This window comes from Maniola jurtina, chromosome 1 (genome assembly GCF_905333055.1).
Source record: "Maniola jurtina chromosome 1, ilManJurt1.1, whole genome shotgun sequence".
Taxonomy (NCBI): domain Eukaryota; kingdom Metazoa; phylum Arthropoda; class Insecta; order Lepidoptera; family Nymphalidae; genus Maniola; species Maniola jurtina.
The window spans coordinates 4893645-4911447 of NC_060029.1; the positions used below are offsets into that span (position 1 = coordinate 4893645).

At 34.9% G+C, this 17803-nt stretch overlaps 1 protein-coding gene across 1 annotated transcript in view; it reads left to right on the top strand.

Annotated features, from left to right (window-relative positions):
- LOC123880960 overlaps positions 1–17803 on the top strand; it is a 75691-nt gene that overhangs the window by 15938 nt on the left and 41950 nt on the right. Inside the window, exon 2 of the mRNA XM_045929409.1 lies at positions 612–741. Within this exon, the coding sequence (XP_045785365.1) occupies positions 612–741 (130 nt within the window). The remainder of the gene's footprint in view (positions 1–611; positions 742–17803) is intronic.

A 17803-nucleotide genomic window follows, 5' to 3' on the forward strand; every position in this document is an offset into this window, starting at 1 on the left:
TAATTCACATCGCTAAGGTTGGCGATCCCTTCCATTATCATATTATGTACCTAATGATAAGGGTTAATTTTGTTTTTATAGAATATTTTTGAAGAAGCGAAGACATAGATTCTGTGGATAATTCCAACTTTTATTAGAGTTAATGCAAACGGAATGTAGTTCATTAGAAAGCGTTGGCACATTCTGAGACAAATGTCTAGCTTTGTACCGAACTTTGCAGCTTATGCATAAAATTAGGGAAGTGTTGGGAACTCTTCCCTCTGTTGCAAGTTCCCTAAGAGAAATAATTTTTCATTTTGTAGTACATGTAGTTGTTGTACCCAGTAAAATTGTATGAGTTGCAGTTTATTTTTGTCTGTTTTTCTTCTTTTTTCTTCCTTGATGATCAGTGTCATAATAAAGTTTTGACATCTTCATAGAATACGATTTATTCTTGGAATATCCATCAGAACGTAATAAGAGAAATAGTTAACAAACATAGGAGAAAATTAACGAACTCACTATATCAATCAAAATGTCATTTGCTCGAAATGAGGGATAAACGAACTTTTGTACTATTACTATGGACTGCTTTATGTTTTTTATCATACATACAATATGTCTATTCTCAGGTAAACATCAGCAACACATGGGTGCTGCCAGAGGAGGGGTTCCCGGTGTTCTACCGCTATTTCAGGGACCGCATCTCGTGGTACGAGGCCGACGCGGTCTGCCAGTTCCATCATGCGAACTTGGTCACTGGTGAGTTATTCATCATCATCATCATCCTTATTATCAACAGCTGAATACAGGTCTCGTGAAGGGACTTCCACACACCACGGTTTTGCGCCACCTGAAATGGTGAGGTGAGTTATTAGTACATTAAACCACAGAACACTCTAGGTGACGCTTTTAACATCAATGTATTAGTTGACTGTATTCCAAAAAAAAAACTGTTTATTCTAAATATATAAAAAGGAAAAGGTGTCTGACTAAAATTGACTGACTGAGTCATCTATCAACGCACACTCAAACTGTGCTCAAACTATTGGACGGATCGGGCTGTTTGGCATGTATGATGCAGATATACCTACGCTAAGAAAAGATTTTTGAAAATTCCACCCTTTAGGGGTTTGAATAGTCCATGCGGACGAAGTTGCGGGGATAAACTAGTACTTAAACAATATGGCGCTCGAGGTCGTTACCATATTTTTGTCATATCATGCGGTTGTGTGAGTAAAAATGCCCTAGGGTGTGAAAAAATTCCAGGCTAAAAAAGACAAGCACAAAGCCTGTCAACTCAAGGCTATAAGCTAAATAATACAATGTACGAAATAATTCACAGTCACGCCTTTTTATGATATTATTATACCCACAAGGCACCCTTGTTAGGAGTAATCGAGTCGACCCAGCGAGACCTCCATTACTGTTGATGTCGCCCCGACCCCGATACCGGCCACCGCAGACAAATGTACCAACGATAAAATAATATAAATATACGAGCTGAACAACCCAAAATTATGTTCATAAACAAAATACGTTCCGGCCCGTACGTGAAGACCACGAAATGCATTTTTTTGGTGTTTCGTTTAAAGTTAAGTAAATGTCGAGGTCCTAAATGGTGGAAACGATATTTTTTAGCCATCTAATATTACAGCGGCTTATGAAATACTAGATGATGCTTGCTACCACGGCGAAACTGCCACACTCCTTCCAGGTTAGGCCACGTCCATCTTAAACCTCATTATCACTTGTCACCAGGTGAAATCGTCAAGGGCTGACTTGTATCTGAATAAACAAAAAGATTTCGTCCGCGTGGATTTAGGTTTTTTAAAATCTTGGGAACTCTTTGATTTTCCGGAATAAAAGTAGACTATATCCTTCCCCGGGATTTAAGCTAACTCTGCACCTTTCATTAAAATCGGACGTACCTAATCATTCAACTATTGGGGCGTGAAAAGCTAGTAGACAGACAGACACACTTTCGCATTTATAACATTAGTATGGATGTATAGTATGGATATGGATTGAAATTAATTAAGTAGAGAGTAGGAGCTAGGAGCCTCAATAGCGGACTAAAGCCGAAAGGTCGGTGGTTCAAAACCCACCCGTTGCACTATTGTCGAGTGGTCCTACCTACTCTATGTACAAGCTTTACGCTTAGTTGGAGGAGAAAGAGGAATATTAGCCATACAGAATATCCTTCTTTAAAAAATGAGTGCGTAGAGTATCTGCTCCAAGTCTATACTGAGCGAAAAACAGCATAATATATCATCACCTGCTAGCAGGTCTGATTGCAGCCAAGCGCTACTGAAAAATAAAAAAAAACGCTTTTCGAAGTTGCTTTCGGATACGACTTTGCTTTGACAGTTCTCTGCAGCCATTTTCAGGTTTATAATCCAACTAGAATCATGCTCGCGATTTCGTTCGAGACAATAATAGGTTTTAAAAATTGTATGCTTTGATTTTCCGGGATAGTAAGTACATTGTGTGTTAATTCAGGGTTAAACTACCTCTGTTTTCAGTCAAATCGGTTGAGTCATTGTGGCCTGAAAAAGTAGCAAATATCTAAACTTTAAAAAAATATTATTTTAAAGTTTAGATATTTGCTACTTTTTCAGGATACAAATCGGTTGAGTCATTGTGGCCTGAAAAAGTAGCAAATATCTAAACTTTAAAAAAATATTATTTTTATATTATTAAAAAAGTAAGATGAACTTGGTCTCAAAATATTAACTTTTGCCCGAGATATTTTTGGACCAACGAAAGCAAAAGAGTTGTCCGACGTATCCCAAATGCTTTCCATTCTAACATATAGAACTTACGTTTAATCAAACCTAAGCGAAAGCCATTAACCCAACCGCAAATGAGTTGTGCGAGCCCTTTGTAATTACAATTGGACAACGAGCCTGTTCACAGATTGCTAATTTTGTCGCTAATGTCCTTTGGAACAGACACAAGCTTGTTTCCAAAGATTGTTCAGTGTTATGGACATTTAACATTAGGTATTTCAGTAGAAAGAGAGGCGAGCACATATAAACTGTCGAACTTGTTTAAAGTCAAGCAAAATAGTTCAGGCAGGACCATCGGAAAAAAAATATACCTACTCGTATTATGTTAGGTAATATTCAGACCATTAATTTAAATACAGGCAAAAAGTTTTCTTATCTTAAAAAAAAAGAAAAATGACCTTTTGTTTCATTTCACATGTGTAAATTAAAAATTTATAAAACACCGACAAGTGAAGGTTACAGTAACTAGAAAAGAGCTGATAACTTTCAAACGACTGAACCGATTGTCTTGGATTATAGCTAAGAACACTCTCGAAGCCACCTTTCAAACAAAAAAAAAACTAAATTAAAATAGGTTCATTAGTTTAGGAGCTATGATGCCACAGACAGATACACACGTCAAACTTATAACACCCCTCTTTTTGGGTCGGCGGTTAAAAAAAACAGTACAAAACCTAGTATCAGGTCCGTATTCGATGTTGTTTCATGCTCAATGACCGCGTAACATAACGTAGACATACCGACACGTAATTGGGTACCAACCTTACCTGTGATATTTTGCTTGGATAAATACATAAAAAGAGAAATAGCAAAAGAGACTCCACAGACTATTGTTTTAATAAAGACTCATTTACATGTCTTATTTGTATTTGTTGAGTGTAAAATTAATTTACTCCTCCTTCAAATTCTAGTATGTAAGTTGTATGTACGTAAAAAAAAAACAAAACTAATAATAAGTAGGTACATAAAAAATAATAGGTTATTAAGACATGCCTTGTCAAAATAATTGTCAATATATTTGTTAAGATTATAAAAATTTAAATTTATACTAATATCATGATGATCTTAGTTTGTCAGTTTGTGTATAGGGCAAGTAATAATCCAATTCTGAAAATTCTTTTACTGAGGATATCTAAGTACATTATCCCCGAGTGCTTATAGGCTATAAATTATATCACGCGGATGAAGTCGCAGGTGAAAGCTAGTTAGAAATATAGAACGTTGGTGTCTTCTTTATTTAGATTTTTGAAAATTGAAAGCGTAAAATAGAAAATACAAGTATGGAAACATCGGAAACATAGATGACTTCGATTTTAGCTGATTGGCCTACTTTTCCCAATATACCAGTATGTAGGGAGGTCGTATGTTTATTGCTCTATGTATTTCTATGTAGATAGATGCCTATATCAGTATAGGGATGAACCAATTTGGATCTTTAATTAAAACCGTCTCCATCTTCCGAGTCTCTTCCTTTCAAGTCTATAAAATCACAGAACAATACGGTTAACAGTTCCAACTTCATTTAAAATATACCTAATTATTATATATTGCTATGTCAATTTCTATGAAAATAAGTTACCTTTTCTAGAAGTATAATAAACATGGTTTCGTTATGTTTCGTTTTACTTATCTACCATATATAATAATGAAAACATGATAACAAAGAAAAGTAAAACATCTACCTAGTATTTCTGTAGTTACAAAATTAAAAAAAAAATCAGATATTTTATTCTGCAGTTACTCTGCTGCGAATGTTTTAGAACCAAGTTCCAGGCATACCTACTTACCCTGTACCTTCTTACCTTCTTAATGATATACCTAGCTTGGACCTAATTTAGAAGTACTGGGATGGCGCACACGTAGCTATGCTTGGAGACTCTCTCGAGCGTTGTGAATAGGATTAGTAATTACTGTTTAAATAAGTTGTAACATAGAAGGTAATTGTTATGTACTAACACAGAATTATGTGTGGTTATGCCTGTAATAAAAGACTATTTAGTTATTTACTTTTATGACTGGTGAACTTGTACATACATCATTGAATGAGTAAGTACATTGCCTTCTAGTAATATGATAACCCTCTGCTTCTACCTATTAGCCATTGAGTGATCGATGACGACATGATACTGAACCGTTATTGCTGAAATCCGATTCAAAATTGATCAATTTATATTGTAATTGCAAAAGAGGACAGACCCAAAAGAAATGTAATTTGTATTCAAAATGTTGCTGATATTGCCGCTAATCCTTGATTTCGTTTTCCTTTTCAAGGTTATTTCGTTTCTTGTAAAGCATCCCTTCTCAATAACTTTGTAAATTGATATTATTAAACAAACTTGAGACCGTATTGGTAAATTATATAATTAAATTATAAAAGACGAATTTAATATCTAAGAGCGAGTTAAATATAATTTTGATTGATTAAAATAATATGCTAGGTAGATACATTATCCATGAAATTTCTTAAATGAACAAATAAACGTTTACTTATTTTCTACAGTCAATTTTAGCCTTGGTAATATAAATAGGTCATATAAGAGTGCTTGTAAAAAGCTTATAAGTTATAATATAACCGAATATTATTAAGCAACCGCCGCCCGCCGGGGCTTTGGCTGGTTCCTCTCGATAGGAAAAGCATTTCAAACCAGTTGACGACTTAAAATCACTTGTAATTTCAATAAAAAGTCTTGCTATTTCTATTTCGGTCGTTTCTCATTGGTTTGTAATGAAGGAGGAAAATGTATACTGTGCCTATCCAGAATTCGGTCAAAAGATTTTTTACAAAATTACTCGTATATTTTCTATGCGAGCTAAACCATGAAAATCAACTATAGTTCTCTGTAGATGTGAAATATAGGTATTACAGGGTCGAAGCGGTAAAAAGGCAGCCGACCCTAAACCGTTTATCAAGAAAATTTATAGTCCACGGAAAGATTTTATTTTATCTCCACGAAAAATATCGACGTTCTTTATCTCGTAAGACTGAAAATGCAGCCATGTTTTGAGTTTACGGTTTTAGTTATTTAGGGGTAAAATTGTATGCAGTGTAACGACCGAAGCCATAGGTAGTATAATTTATATACTACCTAATAAGCAAATAATATATTATCGATATAAGAATACGTATAATTTAGATATTATGCTAGGGACTTTGAAAATAATATATGCTGATACACGTTGTTAATTTTTAGTAGGTACAAGTATTCATGAATATAATGTAAGGACAATGGAATTGTGACGACTAAGCGACCTTTATTACCGTTGATATACCCTGCTGATATAGCCAATATCGTCCATTACAAATGAATGTGCCTGTAGATAAGATACAGATAAGTACTTAAACTTTTCCACCTTTCTCTCTTTTTTCAGATACTTACTTGTTTAAACGAAGTTTTAATGTTTTGTTTGGCTATATACTTTAACACAGATCCGTATATATATTTCCACACTTGTGGTAAGTGTGTCTGTCTGTCTGTCTGCTAGCTTTTCACGGCCCATCCGTTTAACTGATTTTGATAAATACAGAGCATCCCGAGAAAAGACATAGGCTACTTTTTATCTCGGAGAATCAAAAACACGGGATTTTTAAAAACCTGAGTCCACGCGGACCAAGTTGCAGGCATCATCTAATTGAAATATTTTTAAGAGTCTGTTCTATACCTAACAAAGGATAACAAGAACAAAGGAGCAGAATGCAGCGTTTAATTTTCTTTTATAAAACTAAGTTTGGTAGGTATGTGTGTAATTAAAAACATTGTGTAGTTTAGTTTAAGTAGATTTTCTGAACTTTCAATCAACCACTAGACTTTTTAGGATAGACATTAGACTGATTATTAGATTAATTATCTTCGGCCGAAACGCACGCACCGCAAAGTCCGCGCTGAACGCAGCAATATTTCAGTAACGAACATAAAACGTCAACTACAACTAACGATTTGCAGAGCCCGACCGCGCTGAATATGTACGTGGTCCTGCTGATAAAAATAATATCTTTAGCCCTCCCGTTGCGGTACGGGGGCTTTGAGACTTTTGTAAGCAAGAGTCCTGCTATTATTGTCATTCTCATAAATACTTACGTTACATTGTAGTGGAATGTGTGATCAACTTGAGGGAATCACTATCCATGTCATAAGTGCGAAAGTGTGTTTGTTTGTTAGTTGTTTTGTCTTTAAATTAAACCGCAACAGCAACGGATGGACGCGTTTATTTGCATGGGCATGGTTAAGGACCTGGAATGATTTTATCTCGAAAAACCGGAGAGTTCCCACTAAATTTTTAGAAACCTGAACTGCAGATGAATCCGTGAGCATCAGATAGTATAATAGAAATTTCATTTTGATAAACATCTAATTACGAACAAACAATAGGAGAAATTAATTTACGTACGTTCAAGTATTATTTGGAAACAAAACAACGTTGGGCCCATCGTCCTTGACGCCTCGTCTCGAACTTCTTCAATGATCTTATCGAACAAATCCTTTGTGCCGTAAAAGCTTCCATCACGAAAATGAAAACTTAAATTAGACTGTAATGCCATCATTCATTTATTCCGCCATTCGCAACTTGGCTTGATAAGTTATTTACTGACCCGCCCCTACTTTGCTCGAAATAATTTTTGCAAATCAATTATTTTGCGAGTAATTTTCAAAATTTTGAGTGGAAACCCTAAAACACATATTTCTTAATAGTTTTCAACAGAAACTCCAAAATACCAATTTTTATAGATCAAAATATCGATGGATATTACTCGTAACTTTAAAATTGACGGATTTTCATACAAACGTGCATCCCCTATTTAACCCCCTTAGGGGTGAAACTTTCAACAGCCCCTTAGTGAGTGCCAACGTCATAAATTTTCAAGGCTAGGTTGTGCTTCTGCTTTAAAGTTTAGGCGGCGTTGATAAATCAGTTAGTCAAGAAAAGATTTTAATTTGTATAGATAGATAGAGATAGAAGAGTTATCTACTAGTACCCGGTTATACTCAGTTGGATGACGATAGTGACGCTCTTACCACGCGTGTACGATACGCGGTTCAATTTGCAGTAAACTAATGGAATGGTATGCATTCATGTCAGAACAAGGTTATATTAGAACTTCTAGAAATTCTAGGTATTATTGAAAAATAATAAAAATTCTTCGCATCCCATCCCTACAGGGTAGACTGTAAGTTTCTGAAGAATTTTAATTTGTAGGGATTACAGCTAATTACTTACCTACTCGTAAGGTATTTCCAATAATATGCAACTCTTCTTTATTAAATTGTAGACTTTTTGCAAGCACTTTTCAATTTTTTGAAGGCATCTTTATTGAATTTACTACCAATTTAACGAACTTTGAAATGTTTCTATTTTTTTATCTAAAAAACCCCATAAGAATTTTTGTTTGCTTTATTAATTAACCGGTGGGTGACCCGTCTGCTCGTTTGCGAAAAGGCTTGCACTTGGCGAAAGCGTTATCAGAAACGGAGAGTAACGATCTGTGATGGAAGGTGGAAAATAATAATGTCGATAACATAGAAGATACTACACATGTATGAAATACCCTTCAAGCGACGCGATCGCGGCCTACTATATTATGTACTAGAGGATGCCCGCGTGGATTTCGATTTTTTTAAATCCCTTAGGAACGCTATTTTCCGGAATAAAAAGTAGCCTATGTCCTTCCCCGGGATGTATCCCAAGTCTGTACTAAATTTCATTAAAATCGGTTCAACGGTTGGGCCGTGAAAACGTAGCAGACAGACAGACAGACACACTATCGCATTTATCATATTAGTATGGATATACTTTACAACCAATGAAATTGCAGATCGGTTCGGTCAATTTCGGTGGGATTTCTAAAAAGCATTCCGTTTAGAATGCCTTTTAGAAATTTCTCGCTCTTCGAATGTGCTCTCGGCCATTGAAAATGGTATCCCACATGCGGGCCGGCATGCGTTTATCAATAGCACCCCGTATGCGTTCCCTATTGATCAATGGCAATGAGCCTACGGTTACTTGATTAAAAAATAAAATGGAGTAATTTTCATATCCTGTATCTGCATTGCGGTACAGAGCACTTACTAAACGTTTTAATATTAAAATTAAAAGCTTTTTATTCGAGTAAAGTGAATGGACGCATCATACCGAATAGGTTTTAAAAGCGGAATGGATATGTGAGAGCTGAAAAAGTTCAAGCCTTTTAATCTCTGGGTTACCTAGTAATTTTATTAATTTCTGAACGCAAATGAAATGGGTAGGTATTCCAGAAGTATTTCATTTATTTATTTACAAATCACATATATTTAGACACAGATATTAGTTTCAAGAATATGTCTGCAAAATTTCATGGACTTTGGTTGCTTAATATGCAAATGAAATTGGAACTACGATTGTATGAAGCAAGTGACGGAAAAAGCCCTGTTAATATTCAAATAGAAAATCGTTACTCTTTTATACTAGTGGAGTAAACAAAGCCGTAAAATAGCCAATCTTAGGAAGTCCTCAGAAACAGCTCCGATTTTGATGTTTTTTTTTTAAATTCTTGTTTTTTATACATTATTTAAAATCAGAAACGTTTTGAAGCGGGGAAATAATTTTTAGTATTTTTTTATCCATATGTGCGATATTTATACACGAAGTCCAGAAAAACGCTACCTTCTCTTTGAGAAGTTGTAGAGAAGGTCAAATGCAACAAATGACCTCTAAACACTTCTGGGCAAAAACCGCCCGTTTTCGAGTTATTGATCGTTTTCAGAAAAATACGTATTTGTTTCTTTCAAAATTCATTAAAAAATTTAGTAAGGCATATTGCTGATTTTTTATTTAATTTCTAAGTACTAGACATCTCAATTAATAATTGTGAATACTAAAATAAAAATAATCTTTGTAGGTTCCCCGGTTAGGGATCCAAGACTGTACCAGTTTCATAATTTCTGTTGGGTTACTTTGCCAAAAATGCTATTTTTTTTTTTAAAGTTACAGAAATTTTTGGCCTGCAAATTATTTGCAAAGCTTTTACATATTCTCAGCTATCTAATGATGTACAAAACTTTAAAATAAGTTGAAAATTAGCTAAAAAAACGATAAAATAATAGCACAAGGTTTCTTTGTTTAGAGGTAGTCTCTACTTAGAAAGAGGTAACAGTTTACTTTGAATACGTGATTTGGTCAAGTCTGATCATAAAATCGGCCACGGGATAGTGCAATTGATCGATAGGAACGATTTGTTTAAAATTTAAGCGTTAAGAAATTTCTTCCTTGTGCTATTATTTTATCGTTTTTTTAGCTAATTTTCAAGTCATTTTAAAGTTTTGTACATCATTAGATAGCTGAGAATGTGTAGAAGCTTTGCAAATAATTTGCAGGCCAAAAATTTCTGTAACTTTAAAAAAATATAGCATTTATGGCAAAGTAACCCAATAGAAATTATGAAACTGGTACAGTCTTGGATCCCTAATCGGGGAACCTACAAAGATTATTTTTATTTTAGAATTTACAATTATTAATTGAGATGTCTAGTACTGTACTTAGAAATTAAATAAAAAGTCGGCAATATGTCTTACTTTTTTTTTAATGAATTTTAAAAGAAACAACTACGTATTTTTCTGAAAACGATTAATAACTCAAAAACGGGCGGTTTTTGCCCAGAATTGTTTAGAGGTCATTTGTAGCATTTTACCTCCTCTACAACTTCTCAAAGAGAAGGTAGCGTTTTTCTGGACTTCGTGTATAAATATCGCACATATGGATAAAAAAATACTAAAAATTATTTCCCCGCTTCAAAACGTTTCTGATTTTAAATAATGTATAAAAAACAAGGATTTTAAAAAAAAATCATCAAAATCGGAGCTGTTTCTGAGGACTTCCGACGAAAATGCTTCGTTTACTCCACTATACGTCTTATTCATACTTTTTAGATATCGGAGATGACCAATCTTTCTCAAATCAAATATATCTCTGGATTTTTATATTTAATCGACATTATTGTTTAGAACTGATTACGCCACAAATACCTTTTGTAATTAGAACCGCAACCGAAAAGATCCATTTCACCAAGTAAGTCGTAAAACTACAAGTTCTAAAGTCGAGTTTACCACTTAGCACAAGTTCTGAGGAAAGTTTAGCGCGTATCTAAAGTTGTCTGCACGTCTCACGTATCAACGCGAACACGGTATTCATCTTCCTGGCATTTGTCGGTAGGTAACTTTTATGTTTCGTGGAAACAGAAAAACTTAACAGATATTCCTGGAAGCAGAAAACTCAGCAGATATAATTACCTAAATATATTAGCCAAAAAGTCAACAATATGCTGGAAAAGTGTTTGAAAACGCTAGTCTCAAACTTTACGGCGTAAATTCAAGTTTTCGAGGATACATTTGCAGCACCCGAGGATTTATTTACCAATGCGTTGCCGGCGTTTCAGGAATTTTTAATCCGCCCTTTGAACAACCCCATTTTGAAATCAAGTGGGAACACCATCGAAAGGTATTTGTTCCACAGTTTGCAAGTGTGCTACTACTTGAACTATTCCACTATACATTGTCTTTATGTAACTTTAAATAGCTAGTCAGTGCACGCCACAGATAAGCTCTCAGATGGGTTGAATTTTTCCGACTTAATTATTTATCAGAATACCGGTAGCTTACTCTCACAGAATGTTCATAATATTTATAGCCTAATCATAGATAACTCTTCTTCCTGTTTATGAAAATTGTATGAAAATCTGTACAATAGTTTCTGAGATAAGCCTAAACAAACACGAACTCAGCTCGCCGGGGGATGTAAATTTATAATATTCAGTTATAATTCAAATTAACGCCCGCGATCTCTACCTATGTTTGACCAACATCATTAATAAATAATTACGAGCCGAGTAAACATGGTTTTAATTAGTTTCGACAATCCTTACATTTATCCCTCCCTATTGTACACGTATATTGCCTACGTACCTATATTGTGAGATCCATAATATAATAGGTTTATTAATTACTGAATACCACTAATCACCCGAAAGCTTTCAATATAATGAAAAGAGACAACATTGGTAGATAACGATATCAGATTGTACTGGTATAGGCTTGGCAGGTTTAATTAATGTTATCGGGATATATGCCCAATGACTACACGGTATGTTGTAGTAATAAATTAGGTATTATGTATACGATTTTTCTCTTTCACATAACAATTAATCACAGATGAATCAACTTATCAACAGTCGTTTAGTTTTGTTCGCTAGATGTGTCTATATTCGGGACTTAACAAGTGAACTAGAGTGAGGAAACTCTCGTTTCTTTTTGATCCTGAATCGACGATATAATTTATCACACTAATATTATAAAGGAGAAAGTTTGTATGTGTGTGTGTGTGTGTGTGTGTGTGTGTGTGTGTTATAGGGACTTCCACGTACCGCGGTCTTGCGCTGCCTGGATCCAGCGGCTCCCTGCGACTCGTTTGATGACATCTATCTACATTGTGGGTGTCAGGCAACGCTGCTCTTTCCGGTGCTAAGTAAATCACATCACACTATCACACTAACATTAAAAAGGCGAAAGTTTGTGTGTATGTGTGTGTGTGTGTGTGTGTGTGTGTATGTGTGTTTGTGTGTATGTTTGTTACTCCTTCACACAAAAACTACTGGACGGATTGAGCTGAAATTTAGATTGGAGATAGATTATACCCTGGATTAGCACATAGGATACTTTTTATCCCGGAAAATCAAAGAGTTTCCACGGGAATTTTAAAAAACCTACATCGACGCGAACGAAGTCGCGGGCATCAGCTAGTGTCAAATATTTGCAAGGCTCTGGGTGACGTGAAATCAAAGAAAAATAGGTGATTTAAGGCTACCTTCCTAGCCTCAAATGTAGAGTGACGTCGACATAACTGTCGCAAACTATGGCGCTGTGGAAACAAAATTTATGGCACTCTGCAGATTTACTCACGATATTTTCTTTCACCGTTAAAGCAAATGATATAATTCCTTAAGCCGCACATAACTCGGTGCGGTTTATAAGTAACAAAAAGTTAGTGGTGCGTGCCCGGGATCGAAATCCCAACCTGCCCAATAGGAGGCGGACGTTTTAACCACTAGGCTAACACAGCTATAACAGGAAAACATTTTAAATCTGGTAAGACTTCTGTACAAGTAAATCCGCGTTTAATATAGTACGTAGGTATATAAAAACAAAGGCTTAACGTCTGTGTGACCTGAGGCGTAACACCTCAGAGTAAAGACAGAAAATGCTCGTTTTGAAGCTGTCTGGTCTGGGCGGTAGCGTCTACCTACTAGAAAATAAAATCCTTACAATGCCCGAAGCTTAATACTAAACTTTTCATCCCACCAAAATAAGCAGCAAGTATTTTACAGCCTTTTGTGTTTGTGTAGTGTTGCTGAAATGTTTCGGACGTAAAGTGAATACTTTTTGTACGAGGTGCCAGTGTACAAAGGTTGTACACTTCCTCTTTAATGCGAACCCCTCATTTAGCCTTTGAAGAGAAATATTGTGTCTGTTTTTGATGTTAAAATTTAGTACAATTTTCGTGAAGAAAACTTTTAGAAAACCCATTGTTTATGAGAATGATGACTAATTAAAACTAAAGCTAAATAATTATGTTCTTTGTGAATACATTTCGTAAAATCTACACTTGCCATTAACAAAATTAGAAACGCGAGTATGACTGTATAATATGTGTCTGTTATCTTGTCACGGATTGGTTTAACTGATTTGGACGAAATTTGGTACATTGACAGACATAGCTTGCATGCTGGAGATGGACATAGGGTGAAACTGGAAAATCAAGCAGTTCGTACGGGGTTTTCAAAATGTAGTTTCCCACTAAGAAAGGATTTGGAATAACTCCTAGGAAATGAATTGACGAAGAAAAGCTAGTACTATAATATTATTATCATAACTGAAATGTGCCTGTCAATCTGTCTATTACTTTTTTAGGGCTCAACTGCTAATCCGATTTTGAGGGGCATAGTAGCAAAGAAAAATCAGAGTGAACTGTGATGGTTTGTTATTATGATATTACTATATTATGTAAGTACTAAATATAGGATGTAGGATACTTTTCATTCCGAAAAAACAAAAGTTGTCGATGGGAATTAAAAAAAAAACTACTTGGACGACGCGCGACGTTGCGGGCAAAAGTTAGTAAGGTGTAAATTACTTCAAGTAGGAACGCTTGGCTCTACAAAGACTATTCGCATAAAATCAGAAACAAAGCATAACGAACAAAGCGGTGTCACATACTTCCTCCGTTCCTCGGGGAAGAGGTATTTAAACTTGTCTTGTGAATAACTCCTGAGGAAAGAACAATACTACTAATTGCAGGACTAAAACGCTCGTTATGCGACTCTCTGTGTATCTTGAGGAGGACGTATCTCTTCAGAGACTAGATTAAAAATTCTCTTTACGACAAAATATGTCTAGTAGGTATAATGTAGGTACCTACCCACGGAATTGTCCCAACTTGTATTTGTAAATTCTCTGTGATTGTTCTTCTATTCGGATCATCATTGTACTTGGTTATACATTGTAATTTGTAACAGGTTACTAGTCGAAGTCTCATTATACTGGCAATTTATGCAGAAAAAGTCGAACCAACAAGAACTAGTGTCACCTAGTTAGTTCTTGTATCTTGGAAACATTTTTTTGTATCCGGATGAACTTGCAAACTACCTCTATATAATACCTGTGTATTTTTGTAGGGTAGTTTGCAGAGTAGAATATCTGTATTGTAAAAAATAACGACAAATATTGAGTTAAACACTGTAAAAAAATTTAAAAGCATATTTTCAGCATACTTATACTGTACTGTAGAGTAGTTAGTCTGTTTTAATGGAAAAGTAAATGTAATTTTAATAGAGGAACTAGTATACGAGTGTTTTAATACAAACGTGCATTTTACTTTAATGTTTTAATATAAACGTGCATTTAACTGTAAAATATAGTATGTTACGTGAGGTTAAATTTATGCTTTTTGCTAACGACACGACCACAAAGTAATCATTGGCGGTAAGTAAATATAATATATAACGGGATGAACTGAACAGACTGAAAGCTTTTTAATTTGTTCAGACTCCCGCATGCATTGATCTTTAATGCCAACCTCTCATTTTTATTTTAGGAATTTTAATGTACTTACTTAACAAACATACGTTTTAAATAATATTACAAAACTCTCGATCGAAAAAACTCATATGTTCGTATTTTAAAATGTGAATACAAGTTCCTTGCACCTTTGAGGAAATATTATGTAAAGAGAAGACACCAAACCTACTTGGTTGTGTCAAAAAGAGTTACATGGCACACGTAACTCTTTTTGACAGTGTGTGCTAAGCTCAAAAGTGTTTGGAAAGTTCCGAAACTATTTAAAATCTAATAATTCAATGGGATACTCGTTTGCGCGTAGCGGCACTGATTTCATAAACACTCCGAGCAATGTTTACGCATCTTTAAAACGACAGCTACGAGTTTGCTTCAAAATATGGCGGTCCATTACCAATGTATATAGAAGTATTTGACGCTATACCGATAGTAACAGATAACAAATTAGGTATTTACAAAATTAGCATCTGAAATAAAATGTAATCATCTGCAAGATAAAAATCTATGAACATAAGATAACAATAATTACCAACATTTTTTATAAGATCACTGAATGGAACACTGCAATAATTGGGTAATTTCTGTAATACTCTGCGATTACATCGGAAATAATAGCATTGCTGGCCGTAACGAGAACATTAAAGAAAGGAATTTGCTATTGTTCACAAAAATGGGGCGTCTGCTAGAGGTATACCTACTAAGTTAAATTCGCAACGCCGTAGTGTCTTACGAAATAAAAACATATTATGTCTACCCACTACGAACTTGACTACCTACTTCTTTAGTTAAAAGATGTTATAATTGTAAAATATACCTATTATGTATTTGGCAAAATAATACTTAATTAATAAAAAATAATTTGTTTAATTTTATTGTTTTTTTTTGTTTAATTTTATAAAACATCCGATAATACGGTTTCCACATAATCTCTAAGCGTAAGGGTGGTGATAATAATGTTGATCAATTAGCACCATTGTTAAATATAATAAAATTAATTAATAGCCAGCTACTTTGTTTCAACTATTATTTCAACAAAACAAAAGCTAAGATACTACTTGACGCTCCGTTGCGAGATTCTCGAAAGATCTCGTTGAATAAATACCTATTTTGTAACACAAATCGCCTCCATAAATCCGTAAATGAAAACTTAAATTAGACTCAAAACGCCACCACCGGGAGATTTATTCTCCGAACTGGAATTCCACAAGTTCGCTAAGTTATGTACCGAGAAAACTTTCTCGAGGAGCATAATTTATAGGTATTGAGAATTGATTACAGAATTTTTTACTGGATCTAATCCGTATTTGAACGATAAGATTCTCCGTTCCTAATGTTTGTACAATAACGTTTGTTAGTGTTAAGTAGTAGTGATTAATTATTTCGCAAAAGTTATATCTATTCAGTTGTTGTCTTGATCATTTCGTATCCATTTAGTTTTTTTATGCGACTATTAAGTTTGAACGGAGTAAACTTGTGCGGTTGAATTAATAAACAACCTCATTGACCTGTGCTCGTATTTAAACGTATTTCATATGGAGGTTGTATTTGTTGTTGTTAGTTTATGCATATACGAGTATACGCTAAACGTTTTAACATCAAAATTAAAAGCTTTTGAACGAGTAAAGTGAATGGGAGCATGATACCGCATGGCTTTTAAAAGCCTGAATGGAGTGGCCGAAGCTCGGAAATGTTCCGGCTATTAAAATTTTTCGTTATGTAGATATTTATTCCCGTTTTCTATACACGGAACGAATTCGATATCGATCTGCGCTCTATATTCTGCTGGTTTAAATAAACATTTTCAATGGAAATCCGCATTTCCATTCGCAACGGCTGACATACGTTTTGAAAGAGCTCTCAAATTCCATGATGTGATAAAGAATATTTAGAATTTTGTTCCCTACACGTCATATGGTATCCCTTTTATTTCCTGTAATAGAAATAAGAGCACTGGAAGTAAAATGGAAATGTACAAGATAAAGTTTAAAACTCAAACCCAACTGCGATCGTCTTAATATATTATATACATAACGAAACTGCAACGCTACAAATAAATCAATTTTTGCATTTATTTTTTGTACTCTACCGTTCAAAACAAGATAGGTACTGTAGAAAACTTATCTACATAGCTTTTTAGTCTGATATTATTAAAAAAAAAACATTTTGCTTTTTTATCAGGTCTGCGACGAAGTTCCTTCGCCCCCATTGCTTACATTATTCAAGCATCTTCTCAACAGTTCAGTTTTATCCAACTTTTGTGAAAATTGCTGCTTCAACTTTGAATCAACTTTTCGAATCTACTTTGTCTCGACATCCGACCTCTTCACAACTTTTGTAGGTAATTATTTTTTCTATAGAATTATTCACTTAAGAGTTTAACGTCTGAGTTAACTTCTGGAATGATAAGCTAATTACCTACCCCTTTTTAGATTATTTTTTAATCAGTGAGTGAATAAAATATCTTTACAGGTAGTGGGAAAGGGCAAAAAACATACTAGGTAATACTTGTAATATTTGTAAAAAAAATTGATTGAAAATGAAATTTTTAGTAGACCTGACTGCTCAAACCATCAGCAAATTGAAGTAGCAGTGAGCAGGCCATGCTTGCCGTAGGACGTAGGAGTAATGGTTAAGCTGAAGCCGGAAATTCCTAGAGAGGAAGCCGGAAATTCCTAGAGAGGAGACCGTAAAGAGACGTATTGTAGAGCGCTCCCCAACAAGATGGACCGATATAAAGAGGGGGGCATGAAGTGGCTGGTGGAAGGCTGAGGATAGGACGTAGTTGCGCTCTTTGGGAAATAGGTCTTCCGCAAAGAGTGCCACCCATAGATGACACACTATATAGTGCCACCACACCAGTGGACGTCTGCAGGCTGAAATGATGACAATGATGAAGTGGGGAAACTCGTCTGAGTTTGAGCATACCTTTTTGGTACC